Source organism: Sinocyclocheilus rhinocerous, unplaced genomic scaffold (assembly GCF_001515625.1).
Source record: "Sinocyclocheilus rhinocerous isolate Xijiao unplaced genomic scaffold, SAMN03320098_v1.1 scaffold832, whole genome shotgun sequence".
Taxonomy (NCBI): domain Eukaryota; kingdom Metazoa; phylum Chordata; class Actinopteri; order Cypriniformes; family Cyprinidae; genus Sinocyclocheilus; species Sinocyclocheilus rhinocerous.
Genome location: NW_015641039.1, coordinates 47,264 through 66,061, shown reverse-complemented (window position 1 = coordinate 66,061; position 18,798 = coordinate 47,264). Strand labels below are relative to the sequence as shown.

Here is an 18,798-nt window from a genome sequence, read left to right as displayed (position 1 = left end):
GTTACCAGCCCTCTTGAACCTCCCGATTCCAACCATGTGGATCAGAGCTTGGAAATATATGGATTACCACGGGTATCTTTGGAAGTACTTGGCTTTCACTCCTACACTGAGATCAGCCACATCTTTTCAGATACCAGAGAGGAACCTGAGAAGTTTCCAGTAGCCCATTTCAACCTCAGATGAATTTGTGAGTGCTTCAAATCATCATCTGCCAGGCGTCAGGTCTTTCTGGTATGGATCACAAATGAATATATTTTGAAAAATGTCTCAGTGAGGAATGTAAAAGGAAAGTCATACAGGTTTGGAATGACATTATAATGAGTAAGTGATGACAGAGTCTTCATTGCGGCCTGTAGGCGGAAAAATATCATCTCCTAGACAGCAGTTTATCTTAATTTTGCTATCTAATGCATGTCTGGCGGCATTAACCATTATTTAGTTCATCATTATAGATGTTATCTTCATATCCTGGCCTTCAGTCATATTAAAATCCACAGAGGCAAGTGAAGGGTCTATAAACACCCTAACACTGGTTAGGTAAGAGTGACACGCAGGGCCAAATATTCATTGCTCTCCAGTGAAGGCTAAGAATACACTGGCCAAAGAGCAGATGTGGAGTCTGATGACCCATGTAATATGAGTACTTACACAGACATGGTAACTGTTGCTTGGTATACATGTACCGGACAGGGAATTTCTCCATGTTAACAAGAGTGTGGCGCTGAAATAATTTGCATTTATGTTTAAGGCATTTAATAGATATTCTTATCCAGAACAAGTTACAAAAATGTTTAGCTTTCCTTAAAATGTGAGACCACTGTTCAAGCTTGAAATGCAATTTATGACATTATCTTCTCAGTGCTTCCTTTACCAATAAAACAAGTGTTAAAATTGTGTGAAAGCATTGCACTTGCACATTTACTTGTGGGGTTGCTGGCCCAAATATTCAAGGATTATTTTTGAATCATTTCTCTGAAAGTCAAGGCAGATCTTAGTAAATTTTTGTGTGCCTGTTTTGCCCTTGAAGCCTTTGAATATCAATGAGTAAATGCCGCTGGTTCAAACAATCAGGGTCAAATTCTATTATATTCAAATTCTTCCACGTATTATTATCTGAGATTCCTGGGTTATGTAAAACTTTGAAGCATTTATAACTATTTTAAATTTCTAATCTAAGTTTCTAATCAACAGTATATATGCTAGAGCCTTCCTTGCGGCAGTTCTTATCTTTTCTTTTTATTTAACATGCTATTTCTCTTCACGGACACATTTGTGGGAAGTCAATGATGTTTTCAGTGTATCAAGAAAAGTGTATCTTAGAGCTGAAACAGCTTGTTCCTGATAAAGAGCAGGGCTTTCTAACCCACACACATGCTCAAACAATACTACATCACATCCTCCATTCTTCCCAGTTTATGATCTGTGCTGTAAATGCACATTGCACGTGTGTGCTGTTTCCCGCGTCTGGAATACATTATATGTCTGCTTTGACGTCACGGCCGCTCTCAGAAACGCCAATCACAGCCCGCCACTGACCGCCATCATAAACTACAATTACAGGTTCTGCGTTACCAAGCCAGTTTAACATATTCTCTGTTTATGCATTTTTGGACATGCTGAAGTAAGGAAACCCCACTTCATAGTATGTTTTAAGACCTTTTCTTGTTTGCATGGGCTTTGTGTTGCATAATGGCTCATGGAGTGTGTTTAACAGGTGCGTTGACTCGTGGTGCTGAGTTTCCCACACTTGGGATTGATGAATGTGCAAATAAGATTATTTAAGTATCAAGGACAATTTTTTGCTGTCATGAAAAAACGACCCCGGTGAGCAGACTCTTAGCTTGGATGGAAAGTCCCTGCTAAAGTATAAAGAACTGATGAAGAGATGTCATGAGCAGTTTTTGTCTTAAAAGCTAGATTAGACAGTAGATTTGGTCACAGATTTCCCAATTTAATTTAGATTCAAAAGCACTTGATTTGATTTGAGTCCAATTTTGATGGCAGTGTTTCAAACAGTAGCTTGTCATGTAGTGTTTTATTCCTTAGTTCATTCATTTTGGAAACTGGGCTACACTGGTGTATGTTTCCCGAAAAAGAACCGACTCAGTCATTTGTTCTTATATCGGACTACACTGGTCATGTTGTTGTTTTGGCATGCAGCCTGTGAGAAGAAAATCATGTCCAAATCTCCAAAACTGTCAGTCAGGTTTTCAGTAATGTATTTTAAGATGCACTTGTGCATAAACAAACTGTACTAAAAAGATGTTAGCTTTTTTTTAAATGAAAGGCAAGACTTGCATTCCTATAGCCTCCATATTGAGTGTTGTGATTTTTCCCATTCATATTTCTGTGAGTGGTCAATTTCCTCTCTAGTAAAACTCAAGGCAGTCATTCTGAGTGTGGTCCCATTAGTGGTTAATTAAGTGCTAAATTGCACTGGCAGCCACAGCTAAGAACTAGTCCACTAACCACCAGAACTGGGCTTCTGCCCGAGACTATGCTACATACCAGGGAGCACAGATTAGAAGAACATGTTTGATAGATTCTTCATCCAGTCAGACACGGCAACATTTTGTGATTATTATATTATATTATTCTATTTATAATGAGAGAATTATACCATGAAAGTGTTTTGCTGATGAGCATGACCACGTGAACAGTAGATATTTTCTGTTTTTCTTTTCTTTATTTTTTTAAGCAATATCTAAACACTTTTACTACGAAAGATGATTTCTTTTTGAAATGGTTGTAATTACCCAATTATTTTTATTTTCATTTTTTTATTATTATTTCATGTAAATAATTATGCATATTATCGGACCTATGCAGTTCATGATTTTATTGATAAATATACATTTTTTATCTTAAAATAGACACAATTGTTATGCTACTTTATTAGCAATTTTGGTCTTGAAGCAAAGCAACCACTTATCGTGAAGCAAAATCAGTTGAGAAGTACTTAGTATTAAACAAAAACCGTTGAGAACCACTTATTGTGTAGCAAAGTCAGTTGAGAACCACTTATCTGAGGGGAAATTGTGGGTGGGCGAAAGCAACTGAGGGAAGGAGAGAGTAAGTTTCACACAGCTGTTTTTCCAGGACTGTAGCGGGGTACGTCCTGAAATAGCGTTGTCACAGATGCAACAGCATTCCTCAGCAGGTCTGTCTAACATACAGGACACTGAATCTTCTTTTCTACTTTCCTTGCAGTACCATATTACAACATTACTCTTATTAATGCACTCTCGACACACTCATGCACTCTTCACCCCTCACTCCCACCAACTTCATCCAAACCTGTCAAGATTGTCCTCATCTGCCTTGGTTACATAACCAACTGTCTTTGCCCCACATTCAGGATGTTTCAGTTCTATCAGAAAGATGTTATCCATTAGACTAAGCACCTGAAATTAGCCTTTTCACTGAGCATTTCAAAGTTTTGCACTCACGGTAGGCTTGTCTACCTAAAGCAATAAACATATTTCATGCGTGAGCTCATTCTGGACAATCAGTACTCTGTGTGAAAGATGAAAAACACCCAATTTGAGTGTGTTTTTGCTTGTTAAAGACTAACAACCATGAGCATGAAGCAGTCATTGGTCCGGTTGATCTGTCACCTGTCTCAGGGGCCCGAGACTGAAAGGGGCCCCCATGTTGTTGGCACCATCTGGCTGTGCCTTTGACATAATGTCATGCGTAGGACAGGTTAAGCTGTCTGGAGAGCCAGATGTGGAAATGCAAACAAACTCTGGGGTGCCATATGTGTTTTGACCAACAACTTCTGTCAACTACTTCTTTCTCTTGCAGAAAATTATGCAGTTCAGCCTTTAAAGCCAAAAGCTGCAAATCAAAGTTATGAAAGAAGACAGCGCTGTCAGTTTTTCCATTTGCATAGACTGTGTGCCAGCTTATGGATTTGGCACATTTTGACGTCTACTGCATTTCTGATACTTCAAAAACACAGAATAGCTGCTAACAGTAATTTAGTAAGTTGTGTTTTGATTTGTCAGGGAATTCTGGTGCGTTTATTTTCAGTTTGAAGTGCCATTCTGAAACTTCTGACCCATGAAGTTTAGGTAAAAAAAATAAATAAATAAATAATTGCATGGATAATTTTGTCAATTTTTGACCTCCCAAATTGCTCCATGCACTGTTATTTTTTAAGTACAAGGAACAATATTTTAATCAAACAATCATACCTTGAACACCTTCCACCCCATTTTAACCCTAACCTCCCTCTGAAATGAGAAGGATATTATTGGTTTATAACAGGGGTGTCCAAACTTTTCCTAAAGGGGGCCGGATTTGACGATGTGGAAACACTGGGGGGCCGGATGCTTCTACCTATATATATATATATATGTATATATGTATGCATGTATGCGTGCGTGTATGTGTGATGTTGAGTTGACAGTAGCAGTAGCTTGTGTTTTGTTGAGGACAAAAATCTGCAAATATCTTGTTTTTAAAGCTTTAATAATTATAACATAGAATGGCTTTATGGTATTTAATCTATTAACACATGAAAGCACAAACTGCATCAAAAATGTCTGTAATTTGGCCTATATTTCATAACTCCCTTACATTACATTAAATTGGCTATATGTCTACATTAATTATATAAGAAGATTCTGTATAAATATGCAACATTTCTGCCACAATACCACAGTTACGGTTACTACAGTAAATCAAAATGTTGGTGATTTGTGGATTGAAAAGTATTCTTACTGCATTGTTGTCGCACAATGTTTTTCCTATCTTCCGCGTTAGTGTTGTTGAGAATGTCAGCGCTGTTTCATCTGCCTTTGACATATGTGGTTTGTATGGAAACCTCTGCTCCAAACTCAAACGCTTCTCACAGCGCTGTTTAGTGGTCTCGTGATCGAGATCAGTCAGCGCGTAAACGCATTTGTTCTGAGCTCGCGCTACGCCGTCTTTAGGCAGAGCTAACGGTCCGTGCAGCGCGGTTCAAACGAGTCGCGCTCTTCCACTTTTGACGCGTTTAGGAATTCGTGTGCGCTAAACAAATGAGAGCGCATATGAGTTATCAAATTGATATCACTCGCGTTTTACTGCTACATCTGGTCTAAAATGTAGTGCTGCCATCTTGTGTTGACATTTTGAAACTGCATAGGCCTATTTTGTAAATTATGCTTGGCGGGCAATATATAATATAGACTATTAAGACAGCTGCGGGCCGCTTAACATGCATCCACGGGCCGCATTTGGCCCGCGGGCCGTAGTTTGGACACCCCTGGTTTATAAGAACATTGTTCAAACCCCCAACCCTTAACCTAACTGTAAAACTTTATTAGTTAATAGGAATGTTGTTCCAGGGCTAGCCAGGAATATGACCTACTTGGGTAGATTGCATTAAACTAGTTAAACGTAAAAGAAAATGGACTAAATGGCAAAAAAAGACTAAATAACAACAGTTGTTCTTAAAGTCGAGAAATGAAGGTTGGTTAACAAGTGTTGTTTTGAATTCCCAGCCACTTAAGTCACTTTCAACTTGAATGAGGTTCAACTTCAGTTGTCATAGACCTGTCCTACAAGTCACAAAGTGTACAGAGCTCCCCAGACTCAATGTCCCATCATGTGTGAACATGAATGAACTAACCCATAAATTTACTTGAAATATGTGTCTCTTCAACAGACCCGAAGGCTGACGAAAGTGGAACGGCAGCGGTTCAGTGAAGAGGTGGAGATGCTGAAGTGCCTGCAGCATCCAAACATTGTCCGTTTCTACGACTCCTGGAAGTCCACCATGAAAGGACACAAGTGCATCATCCTTGTGACGGAACTCATGACGTCAGGGACACTGAAGACGTAAGTTCAGTCCAAGTATTGTTGTGTAAAATTAATATAAAGTACTTGCAGATGGTGTGGCCATTAAGGATGCCAGTACAAAGACAGGAAAAGTTCTCTCCTGTAAATGGACTGTTCATTCTGTGTATTCTCACATGAGACACTGAAGCCCACTGTCGGAATAATAACTGTGCTTTGTCATTTTGCAGACACTTTTATCCAGAGTTGCCAACCATAGAATAATTGCAGTAATTTGGAAAAGTGTCTTGCTCAATAAATAGAATATTGTAGGGGGTTTTTTGCCTCACACTCCCTCACAACCTCTGATGGATAACAACCCAAATCGATCAAAACTATGCCACCACCATAGTTTAAATGTATATCCCTCTAATGTCTAATGTCACTGTTCATTAACAGTGGCTCCATCCCAAATGGCACCACACTTTGTGACATAATGTTGCACATAATGGTTTTGAAGGTTGCATAGCAGGAGCACCATAAAATGACAAATAGAGGAATGAAATGAAAGTCCACAGCTCTGTTCCAAGCTTAGTGATCTTTCAAACTGCCAACTGCCTACGTGGTCCACCAAAATATTGCTCTGCATGGGAGACTGAACTCTCAATTGATTTATGTAGAGCTTGTAGAGCTAACAGTGCAACACCCTAATGATGCATTCTGTAATTGCCTTCTTCATGAAAAATACACATGATGCTGCCTTAGAATTTAAGAAAAAACTAATATACTTACAATGAAAAAAACTAATATAACTACAATGCCGACCTGTTTCCCTGTAGGTACCTGAAAAGGTTCAAAGAGATGAAACTGAAGCTTCTCCAGCGCTGGAGTCATCAGATCCTGAAGGGCCTTCATTTCCTGCACACCCGAACACCACCCATAATCCACCGAGACCTTAAATGTGACAACATTTTCATCACTGGCCCCACTGGATATGTTAAGATTGGTGATTTGGGTCTAGCTACTCTCAAGAGTGCCTCATTTGCCAAGAGTGTCATTGGTGAGTTAAAAATCCCACAACATTTCAGTGTACTGCTTATTTAGATGTTACAATGTCAACAATTTCTCTTCAAGCAATCCAGCAGAACTTTCTTTGACCTTCACAACAGTTACTGTAAACAGGCCCTGAGCTACCTCTACTATGGGCTTGCCTTGTTTGTGTACTCTGTCAACTGTGTTTATGGCCCAACAAGTGATTGACACAGATTTCTCACCTCGTCTGTATACGGTGGTGCTTATATCACATCAGCTCATTAGCTCAGCATTGGCTCAACATGGTTTAAAATCTGATCTGCTCATGTTCAGATTAGGAGAGTTCAATGACATGAATAATTAAAGAATTCGTGACCTGCATTGGACATCAGGAAAGCACAACCAATAGTTCAAGCTCAAGTTCAACTTGGATCTCAAATGTACTGTTCATGTTTATGAGTGCACATTTAACATTCAGTCAGTTGGAGGGCCAACCAAAGCTCTGGGATCACCATTGTGCCCTTGAGCAAGACACTTTATACAAGGTTAAGCTATGAGGAATAAAAGTGCCTGCTAAATGGTTACTTAATGCTTATTTTTTGGTCTTGATCTTTGCTTCCACACAGGAACCCCAGAGTTTATGGCTCCAGAGATGTATGAGGAGAAATATGACGAAGCTGTGGATGTTTATGCCTTTGGCATGTGCATCCTGGAGATGACCACATCAGAGTACCCTTATTCAGAGTGCCAAAACGCTGCGCAGATCTACCGCAAAGTCACTAGTGTAAGTCAATTCTCACACCTGTATTACAAGCTTGAGAAAAATATCATGGCCCCAGGCTGCACTTAATATGTTATTTACCATCAAAATACAGTCTTCATTGTCTGGTCAGGTTGCATGAAAAGTATCACCTCTTTCTCTGTCTGCCTCTCACACATACTACAGCTTGCGTACAAAATAAAGGTTCTTTAGTAGCATCTATTTTTCCATGAAGAACCTTTAACATCCATGGGAACTTTCCATTGCACAAAAGGTTCTTCATAGAAGTTAAGCTTCTTTAGGTCATTGCAGTGCAATTGCCTTTTTTTAAAAGGTTCCAACTAAAAAAAAAATGTCAAGTGTTCTTTATTTTTTTAAAGTGTTACTGGCCATTTTGTTAAACCGCATACCGAATCTCTGCTCTTTCAGCTCACTGCCACCCACTTCATTAGCCATCTCTCCTCAAAGCAGCTTCAAGCTTTTACAACTCTTCTAATGGTTATGTGAGGCCTTTATGAGGCTCTCTTTGACATTTCTCTGCAACAAGGGGACAATTAGCGAATCTCTCTTGAGCTGCAATTCTATTTAGAAGATGGAGATCTTGTCTCTCACCCAGATCTCTAATCAACCCCCTGGTTAACCCTTGAGTCCAAGTTGATTTCTGATTACAGTGTTGCAAATGTGTTATTTCATTGTACTTGTGTGCAATGCATGCTAACCGCAATCTTGGGTGTGCATCGAGTTGCATGGTTATAATCTCTTCCATAAGGGATGACTTTTTCTCTAGGGGCAGCTCGTTAAGAGTCCAGCCAATCAGCCAATGTTTACGTGAATAATATACAAAGCAAAAAACTGCACAGTTGAACAGCTCTAGAACAACAGTAGTAGCATTGTTGAATACAGAAGCCCTAGAGGAAATTCATTATTTTGATGGGAAAACTGCCTGATTTTCTCTTTCTCTTCCTGAAACCTCAAATCAGTTCCATTTATGATGTATTTAATGGCCAACACACGCTGAAAATACACTTTTCCTTTAAATGCACTTAGTATTTTTATCCATTGAAAGTATATATAGCCAAAGAAAAGCATAAAATCTGTTGTATAGAGTAAGCTATTTTATTCAACTTAAGGGTGGTCTCTCATTATAACCGCCATATTGAGGTCACATGACCAGTGCAATAATAGGCTACTCACTTTATCACAAATTCGGTTGCAGAGTAAATTAATCATGAGTAAGTATGTTTACATATACTTTAAAAGTTCTGTTTCAATCAGACTGAAACAATGTTTTGTAAGCACTTTAGTTCCACTGAAATCACGCCTGTCAGTTTTTTGCATGGTCGAACTGACAGACCTAGATAAAAAAAAAATTGTAGCTTGCTAGCAAAACATAAACACACCTTTAAATATGTATGCCATCTTAGAATATAGTTGTCCTTCATAAACTACAGAGCATCCAAAGCTGAAACTCAATGTAAATGTAATTTCAAGCATTATTTGGGTTGTTCTTATTCTTTCTTAGGCATTATTAGCATTAGCTATGATAATTTTAAACCTGTTTTGGCCTCTCTTTATTTTTTTCACACATTCAAGGACATTATATTGTCATGTCCTGCATCATGGTCCTGTGTTTATGACATTACGGCCACTCGGTCTTCCTTTAGTTGTTTTGTTCCTGTTTTCCCTCACTGATTAGTGTTATGTCAAGGTTAGGCCATATCAGATTCAGTAGATAAGGAAAGAGGAAGGAAAGCGTGTACCTAACATGACAAACAGACATCACCTTTCATCCTGCTGTTCCTGATACAGTAGAGGGACTTTGTGGCTTTGAAGTTGGCATGCAGAAATTACATGGTTGGTCGGAGAGCACATTTCCATTTTTCAGAAGACTGAGCGATAAGGATAGACAGAGCGAGACAGTAGCGCTTTTCCAAAACGGCACCATTTTTTAACATCATGGGTTTGCTTCTGATGCAAAATCTTGTAGTGGTGTACATATCTGTTGCTGTGAAGGCAATCCCACAAAATTTATATTTGGAATATTTGTGTATGTTTACATTTATCTTTCAGAAGTGTGCATTTAAATGTTTCTTAAAGAAGCTGCATTTATTTAAAGAAAAATACAGTAAAAATGGTGATATGGAGAAATATTATTACAATTTAAAAGATCTCTTTTCTATTTTGACATATTTCAAAACGTAATTTAGTCCTTTTAAAGGTGTTTATATAAGTTCACTAGGTACAGGACAAAAATACTGATTTAGACAGTGATTTTTTTCCTGTGTATGTATATCTTGTATTTCTGTATTTTGCATGTGTATCTTGTACGTCTGCATTTGCATGTCCATTCACATCACACAAACTTGAGCCAATCATAAATCACTGATTACGACTGTTCATTTTCACGGTACACACAGTGGATCAGCTATACATGATCTAACAGTGGGGACACAAACAATGCAGTGGCCCCTGGCTAGCATGGGAGGGACACAGAGGAGTTCAGTGGGGCAAAGTGGAGACCAAAGGAGGTCAAACCATGTGCCTGAGCATCAGCTAGTGAATGTGTCTCAAAGGCACATTCATATTTGATCCCGACGGGCCTTTGCACTTCCCTGGGTTAATGAAAATCATCCTCTGTGCCGCTGAGAGCGTGGGGTTTGTGATACGGCGGTCATGATCTGTGGAGGAGGCGTTTGACCCTGACATGTTTATGAGAGCAAGAAAGATGCTGTTTGTAGATAGTTGTGGGTTCTGTTTAGACTGTGAACGGGTTTTATGATCTCAATAAGCATGTAACAAGCTTTTAAGAGACAGAAAAAGGAATGTTCAATTGTTCCTGGAGCAAAGGAAGTTAGAAAGACAAACAGCAGCTTTTCAAAGCTGTTTTTCGAAACACACGTCCCAGGCCCCCCAGAGACGAAGCATGTAAAACACAGAAAAACATTTAAATGCAGATGCTGAGCATGGGAAACAACAGTCTTCCCAAAGCAATGCGTTTCTATTTGTGTACGTTTGTTTTGGGCGATGTGCAAATACCACGAAACACATGCATTTTGTGGAGGATTGAGGTTGAGCTTCAATATTCAGAGTCTTAAGTGCATAGCATGTTCTCTAACAAACACAATCCTCAATCTCAGTCTGTTTGTTTTTCAGATAGGGCCGGGTGGGAGAGCCCTCGAGCGCAACTTTATGAACCACGGTCCCTGCACTTAAAATTCTTGTGTTGTTATGCCACTTGTTTTTCTTGGTATTTTAAGATTACCATGGCAACACAGTCTCTTATTTAGTTCTTAACCTGTCATTCTTTCTAACTGCTGAAAGACATTTTGTACGGTTAAAAAGGAAATGTGAACATCTTGTGACTGATTTCTGAAATATAAGACCCTGACACCTTGCAAGTCATTGTTTTTTGACAATTCAATTTCTTTTCATCCAAATATTCATAATTTTAGTTTGGTCATTTTTGTTCGGATTAATGATAGATGTCCTATATATTATCAGCAATATTGTGCGTGTGTATGTGTCGATGGTCTGTGTTGTTCTGTTTATCTAAAGTAAATTTCACTTGTACCAGTAATGCCATGCTGTCATTGTCATGGCTCCAGCTAATTAAGTGTAATACAGTTAGTCTCTCCTAGACGTGAATCTGGGTCCTGCATTGCCATGGGGACATGATCTGTTCTCGCGAGGTTGTGGAGGCGTTAGGACCAAACTTACTAATGTGCATGTTGTTGGGAGGGCAAAAGATTGTGTTCCACCTCTGCATATCAGACGTGCCTTAATTAGACCAGGTACACATCGCTATGAAGACTGTCTCCTCATCTGCCTACACATAAACACAGATAAAACTTTGATGAAATGTCATTATATTCAATGTTCATGGAATATAATGTTTTTCCAAGGGACCAGTGCACCTGATTGTATTAAGATTTGTCTTTCTCACCTGTGGATGACCTTCAGTGTATTCACAGTGGATTGAGTGACATGCAGAACCAGAGGGAAACAGACAGAGAGAATTAAGACTGGTCCAGATGTTAATTATGTCTGTTAGTCTTTGCGGAGCCAGTGATGACACTGAAGCATGTGGTCTTACCACATTAGCTCAACTGATAGAGCATGGTGCTAGCAACGCCAGTTACAGGCTCGATTCCTAGGTAATGTACTGATGAAATGAGTAGTTTGAATCAGGAGGTAACAAACCTGTATTTATCTGACTTTCTTTCTTCCATAAAACACAAAAGCAGAAATATTGAAGAATGCTTTAACTTTTTAATCATTGGGGTCCAAATGTTATTTGGTTGTAACTAAACATGTTGTAAATATACAGATCAAAAAAATTAGACATTTTTCAAAATATCTTCTTTGAGTTCAATAAAAGAAAAAAGTTGTACAGCTTTAAAATGGCATAAGGGTGAGTAAATGATGACAGAATTTTTGAGTGAACTATCGCTTTAACTGTAAGAACCATCATGGCGGCTTAAACCGTTCTGACAGCTGTTTTCATAAATTAACGTGTGAGTGTAAACCCTGTAATGACTCTTGCCTGTAAAATGAACAAAGATCTAGCAAAGCTAATCGACCTAATCACAGTTTTTATGAGACAACATTTAGACGTAAACTACTTTGCCATTTAACACTTGGTTTCTGCGGACACATTTGTTGGGTGGTATGGTCATGTTTATATATGGTATGAGTACATTAATGATTTGGAGTTCAGCACAGTTTGTTTGTGAAGCTTCCAGGTTGGTACACAAACAAGTGGCTTGTTTATGTTGACAGCTAGAAAGGTTGGCATATCTGTGTGCAATCCTTGGGGAAAAGGTCATTTCATATCTACTTTGATGTTTTCGTAATCATACTAAGAGCATAAAAAGCATTTCGAATGGACCTGACAGAAATTTGGAATTCTCAGCGTTTGCTCTTTGATAGCTCACGAGACTTTAATGGAATTTTGTGTTATGTTTAACCAAAAAATGTATTATAGGCAAAAAGCTCAAGTGAGAGAGTTGTTGACATAGTAAGAAATACAAAGTGAATGGGTAAAATGTAATAACAAAAAGATTCAGTTGGTTAACTTTGGTTAATGCAGACCTTTACAGAACAAGACCTTTACAGCATTTATTATTAATTTTGGTTAATGTCAGTTTCTACATTACTACATTTTAACAATTAAAGTTATACATTAACGTGAGTATATTATGAACAAACATGAATTAAAGGGATAGTTCACCCAAAAATGAAAATTTGATGTTTATCTGCTTACCCCCAGGGCATCCAAGATGTAGGTGACTTTGTTTCTTCAGTAGAACACAAACGAAGATTTTTAACTCAAACCGTTGCAGTCTATCAGTCTTATAATGACAGTCAATGGGCTCCACGGCTTCAAGAGTAAAAAAAAACATACACAGACAAAACCAAATTAAACCCTGCGGCTCATGACGATACATTGAGGTTTTAAGACACGAAACTGAGCGCGTTCACAACATCCGGCGCGTGACACGAGTATATGCTCTGGCATAGTAGACATAGATATATATAAGTAGATGCCTCATTAATGACTGTTTCTATGGGCCGCGATACGTTCCAAAATGGCGGACGCGTCAACGTATCTGGAGCGGTCGAATAGGGAATCTATATATATCTATGATAGTAGACGCATGTGCGGAAGCAATCTGTCGTGCGTATACGTCACTCATTATTTACACAGTGCAGAGAGATTGCGGACGTGTTCACTGGCACTGCGATGATCTAAAGATATTTAGAAGTACAAGTCATCACAATGGAAGATGATTTTGATATATCATCAGACAACGTGGAATTTTTTGCCCAACCGTATTTATTTGATGTCACGCGCCGGATGTTGTGAACGCGCTCAGGACAGTTGGACATTGCGGTGGATCTGAGGTAAAAAATTATATAAGTACTGTTCAGTTTCTTGCACAGACCAATCGTTTCGTGTCTTAAGACCTCAATATATCGCCATGAGCCGCAGGGTTTAATTTGGTTTTGTCTGTGTATGTTTTTTTTACTCTCAAAGCCGTGGAGCCCATTGACTGCCATTATAAATATGCATCTAAATAAATGCTATATAAAAGCTATATAAATGCATCATTCATTCATTCATTCATTCATTCATAAGACTGATAGACTGCAACGGTTTGAGTTAAAAATCTTCGTTTGTGTTCTACTGAAGAAACAAAGTCACCTACATCTTGGATGCCCTGGGGGTAAGCAGATAAACATCACATTTTCATTTTTGGTTGAACTATCCCTTTTACATTGAACAATAGAATTTTTCAAAATTAACATTACCATCGATAAATAAAACCATTTTGATCATTGTTAGTACTGTACATTGACAACATTATTGAGCTAACATTAAAATAACTTTAATGTTAACATTAATTTTAACTAATGTGATCAAATCGAACCTCATTGTGAAGTGTTATAGCTCAGCATAGCTCAGATAATTTGATCTTGCAAGGTTTTGCTCAAAATTCTAGTTCATATTGACTTTTGATTCAGATAATCTGTTGAGATCTCTAGAGAAGACATGTGCAATTACTTTTTTTTTCAGGGTTTTCACTTCTTTCAGAAAGTTTAAAATCAAATGAAATGATGAAGATTATTGACAGCAAACTTTATATAGAGAGATGAAATCTGGTTTCAAGCCACCAGCACATAATTGCTGCAGCTCTTTCAGATGGATGTAATGTTGGGCTTCTTGCGTAAATGTGAGGTAATGATCGTTCCTCAAGGCATTGGCGATGAAGGAGGAAAAGAGAGAAGATGCAGAGCAGAAATTAAATTTTTTTTTTTATTTCAGATGTTTCTTGTAGCAGGACTGTAAAGGTTTGCTGGTTTTAGCTGGTGTAATCTGGTTCCTAACTGGTCTCTTAGTCAGGTCAGGCTAGTCTTTATCTTCATTGGTCTCTCAGCTTGACCATCTAATAATTACCCCAAACCCCTCTAAAACCGATAAACCAGACCAGCTTGAACAGGCTGAGAGACCTAATGCTGGTGTAGGTGTATTTTTTTCTCAGAAAGGAGAGAAAAAGAGCTGATTAACGGTGTGTGAAACAATCATAAATGGGCATTTGATTCTTTGCTTCATGGTCTCAAGAGGTCTCCTCAAAAGCCTGATATCATCAAGAGGCGCCTGACCAGTGAAAAATCATTCAACTAATCCCTTTCAACTGCCTCCTGAACCCCTGTTGAAAGCCTGTGAGATCAGTTTTGCCCAGTGCCTTGGACATAAACGGTTTTCAGGGGTTTTTTCTGTATTTTCTGGACAGCTCAGAACATTGAGGTTGCCACAAAAATGTTCTGTCCAACAGCAGCATGGATCTTGTCCATAATGCCTTTTGCAATGAGCGTATGGCACCCGGCCTGGCTGGTAGAATACTGAAGGTACATCATAGCTTTCCTCCATGAGGATTTCAGGCCAAGAACACCGTTTTAAGTGATGATGTGATGGATTTAAAACCATTTATGGCATACATATACTCGCACACTATAGTTTCACACACTACAGTGTTCATTTTATGTGCATAAGTTTTAAGTATCACTGTGGTGAGGACATTTACCTTGAATCAGTAGGTTCTGAAGTGGGTATAATGCAGCAAAAATGTCCTCAGCATCACAATTTTGTGTTTTTCCACCTCATCTGTTTTACAATTCGGTTTCAGCTGCCCCAGAATTAGAGCTTGATTTAATTTTGCTTTTCTTCTTAACAAAGTAGATGGACTGTGAAAAGAGCATTTCCTTGAATTCCAGAACTGGATTTCTCATCAACAAAATGGAAAAAAAATGATGGTCTTTGAGTGTACAGAGCAGTCCTTTTTATCAGCCGTTTTTATTTCAAATCCAGTATAGTGTTCTTTGTAGTCATTTTTATAAGTGTGTTTTTGAGTGTTTATTATGCCCAATTGTGGAAACATGTCTTCACAAGGCTTGTAAACTCTAGTTGAGTGTGGAAACAGGCAACCAAACCATGTTCCACAAAGCACGTCTTGTGTGATCGATGTTTTTCCACAATATGGCGTCTGTTCCCTGTCATTAGATGCCCCATAGATATCACTGATGACATGGTCTATTTAGCCCAGAAGGACTGAATGTACTACTGGCGTGATGTGTTCTGTTGACTAAATATGCGCTGTATAAAAAAACTGCTTGCAGTTTTATATTGCCAATCATCCTATAGACTATAAGATAATTCGCTGTGAACCCACTATTTCCAAAGAATGTGTCGATTAACGTAGACTGACGTTGTTCTTCGTTTAATAATAAAGAATGTAGTATAGCACACAGACTTTATAATCGTTGTGAAATTGCTGTTTATTTCGCTTGCATAAGTGTTTTTGTATTTTATGTCATTATTATAAGAACGGATTGGAGCACTATATTATTGTTCTATGTAAAGGTGCTTTGTCAAATTGGTAGCGCTCGCTAACTTGCTCAAGGACTCCTCTCTGTACCAATCACAACAGGCTTGGCCAGCTGACCAATCAGAGCAGAGTAGGCTTATGGAAGGGAGGGGTTTGCTCCGAACTTGCTTGGAACGAATCGTTTCGAATATGTGTACATTTTCAATTGAGTGCTCAAAATATCAAGTTTTTGTGCTAATATGTGATATATACCTAAGTGCAGCTTTAGGTTTCCAGGTAAAGCACGATATTGCTGTCTTACTGAAGTAACGTCAATATTAGGACACTTTAAAATACCATATGACCTGCTCTTTAAGTAGTAGAAGTTATAAGCAGTAGTAAATACAATTTTTTATTGTTTTTGCAAACTAAGGAACTCTGTCAATTGAGCTTAAATTGTTTGAACCCAGAACATATATTTAATCATTGCTGTCTGTATTATATTCATTATTGGTTTTTATTTTAAGATATAAACAGGCTGTTTTTGCTGTACCTTGAAGTCTATATGTTAATGATCTCTGTCATGATTGGTTAACATCTTTTCATGTGAAATGAGTAAAAAATGTCCCTGGCAAGTTGCTTTAGAGATTAGCTTAGGTCTATACAGCCATTATGAAGCCAAACAGAGACTGAATCTTCAACAACAATAAAACGCTGAAGGTCAAACCGGCAAGCTTTGTCTGTAACATTACTGATTTACATTTACTCACACTCAACTTTGTTTTTCTATTATTGTATGGATTTAAGGTGTGAATCTTTAGGCTTTTTTAACTGAGTCCAAAGCATTTTTGCAAATGTTTTTGTTTGATTCAGCACATTTGATTCATTGTGATTAACAACAATGCAATTCAGTATTTTTTTTTAATACATTTACAAGATTCTTGCCCTGATGTGTCTTAGGCAAGAAAAAGGAGTGCTGTTTATTGCACCAATTGATTTATTAGATGTTTTTGCATTTTAAGCTGATTATGGGCCAACACAAATTATTCATAATTTAAATGTCGCATTTTAAGATTTATGCATATGAAGCAGTGTTAAATGAATATTTAATACGCCTGATCCATGCAGTGTAGACGATTTCTAATTTTACTATGTTTGTGAGGACCAAATATTGGCAAAATATGAGGCGCATGCTAAGCAGTTCTATTTTGTGTGACAGAATGAAATATCTGAATACTGTATCTGTAAATACTGTTAAAATGATTTGTAACTTCCTCATTTGAATCCCTAGAAATGTAACACTATGTAAATACCATCAGTATGTACATACAACATCGCATTCACACTTGTTGTATTTACAGTGTGGAGAGTACTGTACTCTTCAAACAGGATTTCTGCCCCTATGATTTTTGACCTCGTCTGGCCTGGTCTACTAATCTCTTATTATAACTAAGTGTAACATTCAAGCTAAACATGCAGAGATCTTAGTTTTGTGTGAAGATGGGTGGATGTGTTTTTTTTCTTTGTCAGTCAGCCCACTTAACAAACGTACACACACAAAATTGTTTTTCCTATTATAGTGTTGACTCCCCTCCTGATTTTTTCCTACCCATGCCGTCCATCAATGTAATTGACATCTGTGACATTTCCATTATCTAAAGTGAATTTTCCCTTCCTTTACCCTTTCCTCTCCCCCAAACCTCCCTCCTTTCTGTCTCTCATTTTTTTTCAGGGCATGAAGCCAGACAGTTTTTACAAAGTGAAAGTCCCTGAACTGAAAGAGATCATTGAGGGATGCATTCGGATGAACAAAGACGAAAGGTAACTATAATGTCTACAAGGTCGTTCAACAAACAGGAACATCTGTAACCAAAGAACTGCAAAGGCGTGTATGTGCACCAGCAGTCATCGTAATGTTTTAGACGGGTTTTTACTGTGTGCACATTAAAACAACAATACCCAGATTCTTGTCCTTTTGACGTTTAAACAACTCCTCAGAGAGCCCTGCACGCCACTATTTTTGTTACCCAGCTGCACTGGTTGATATTTCTGTTCCGCCCTACATTGATCAGGTGACACATGGTTACAGAATCAACAGTGTCAAAGAAGCCGACATAAACTTCAGATTTTCTAGTGGTACTAGGCAGTGTTCATTTTGACAGCAAATTTTGATTTAGTTTTAGTCATAGTCTTTTGACTAAAATGCCATTTAGGTTTAGTCATATTTTAGTCACCTGAATTGTTTTTAGTTTTAGTCTAGTTTTAGTCGACTAAATATCATAATATTTTAGTCGGCTAAATGTACAGTAAATTTAGTCGGCTAAAATCTAATGGGTTTCGTTACAGTGTAATGACTCGTCAAAACGGACAATTCGACATCATTTTGTGTGTAATTCTCCATTCATGCGAAGAGTAGGCCTACTCACGCGCTGTGAGACGCGTTTCTGTGTGTGTATGCTTCAGTGTCTTGCAGACATCTTTATTTCTATAAATAAATTTAGATTAATCTTTAGGGCTACTAAAGTTTTTCAGTCAAGAGCAGTGAGTGATTTTCTGTCCTTTTTTCATTGGTTGATTAACATCAATGAATCGGACAATAGCAACTAAATTAGGCTGCTGTCCCTTTAAAACTGAATGCACAGCTGCAATGGATGCAATGTACTGATAAATGTTCTCCCTGCTGTTTACGTTCACTTAAGACGTAATCAACTGTGTTTACGTGAACACTCGTCAAAACGGACAATTCGACATCATTTTGTGTGTAATTCTCCGTTCATGAGACGTGAAAGAGTAGGCCTACTCGCACGCTGTGAGACGCGCTTTCTGTGTGTGTGTGCTTCAGTGTCTGCGCTCAGAAAACCGGACCGAATTGAG

The 18,798-nt window shown here is 38.2% G+C and overlaps 1 protein-coding gene across 1 annotated transcript in view; it reads left to right on the top strand.

Moving 5' to 3' along the window:
• The window catches only part of LOC107754305 (serine/threonine-protein kinase WNK4-like), a 62,218-nt gene that overhangs the window by 18,854 nt on the left and 24,566 nt on the right, over nt 1-18,798 (top strand). Inside the window, exons 2-5 of the mRNA XM_016570700.1 lie at nt 5,657-5,829; nt 6,606-6,826; nt 7,425-7,582; nt 17,657-17,745. Of these exons, the coding sequence (XP_016426186.1) occupies nt 5,657-5,829; nt 6,606-6,826; nt 7,425-7,582; nt 17,657-17,745 (641 nt within the window). The remainder of the gene's footprint in view (nt 1-5,656; nt 5,830-6,605; nt 6,827-7,424; nt 7,583-17,656; nt 17,746-18,798) is intronic.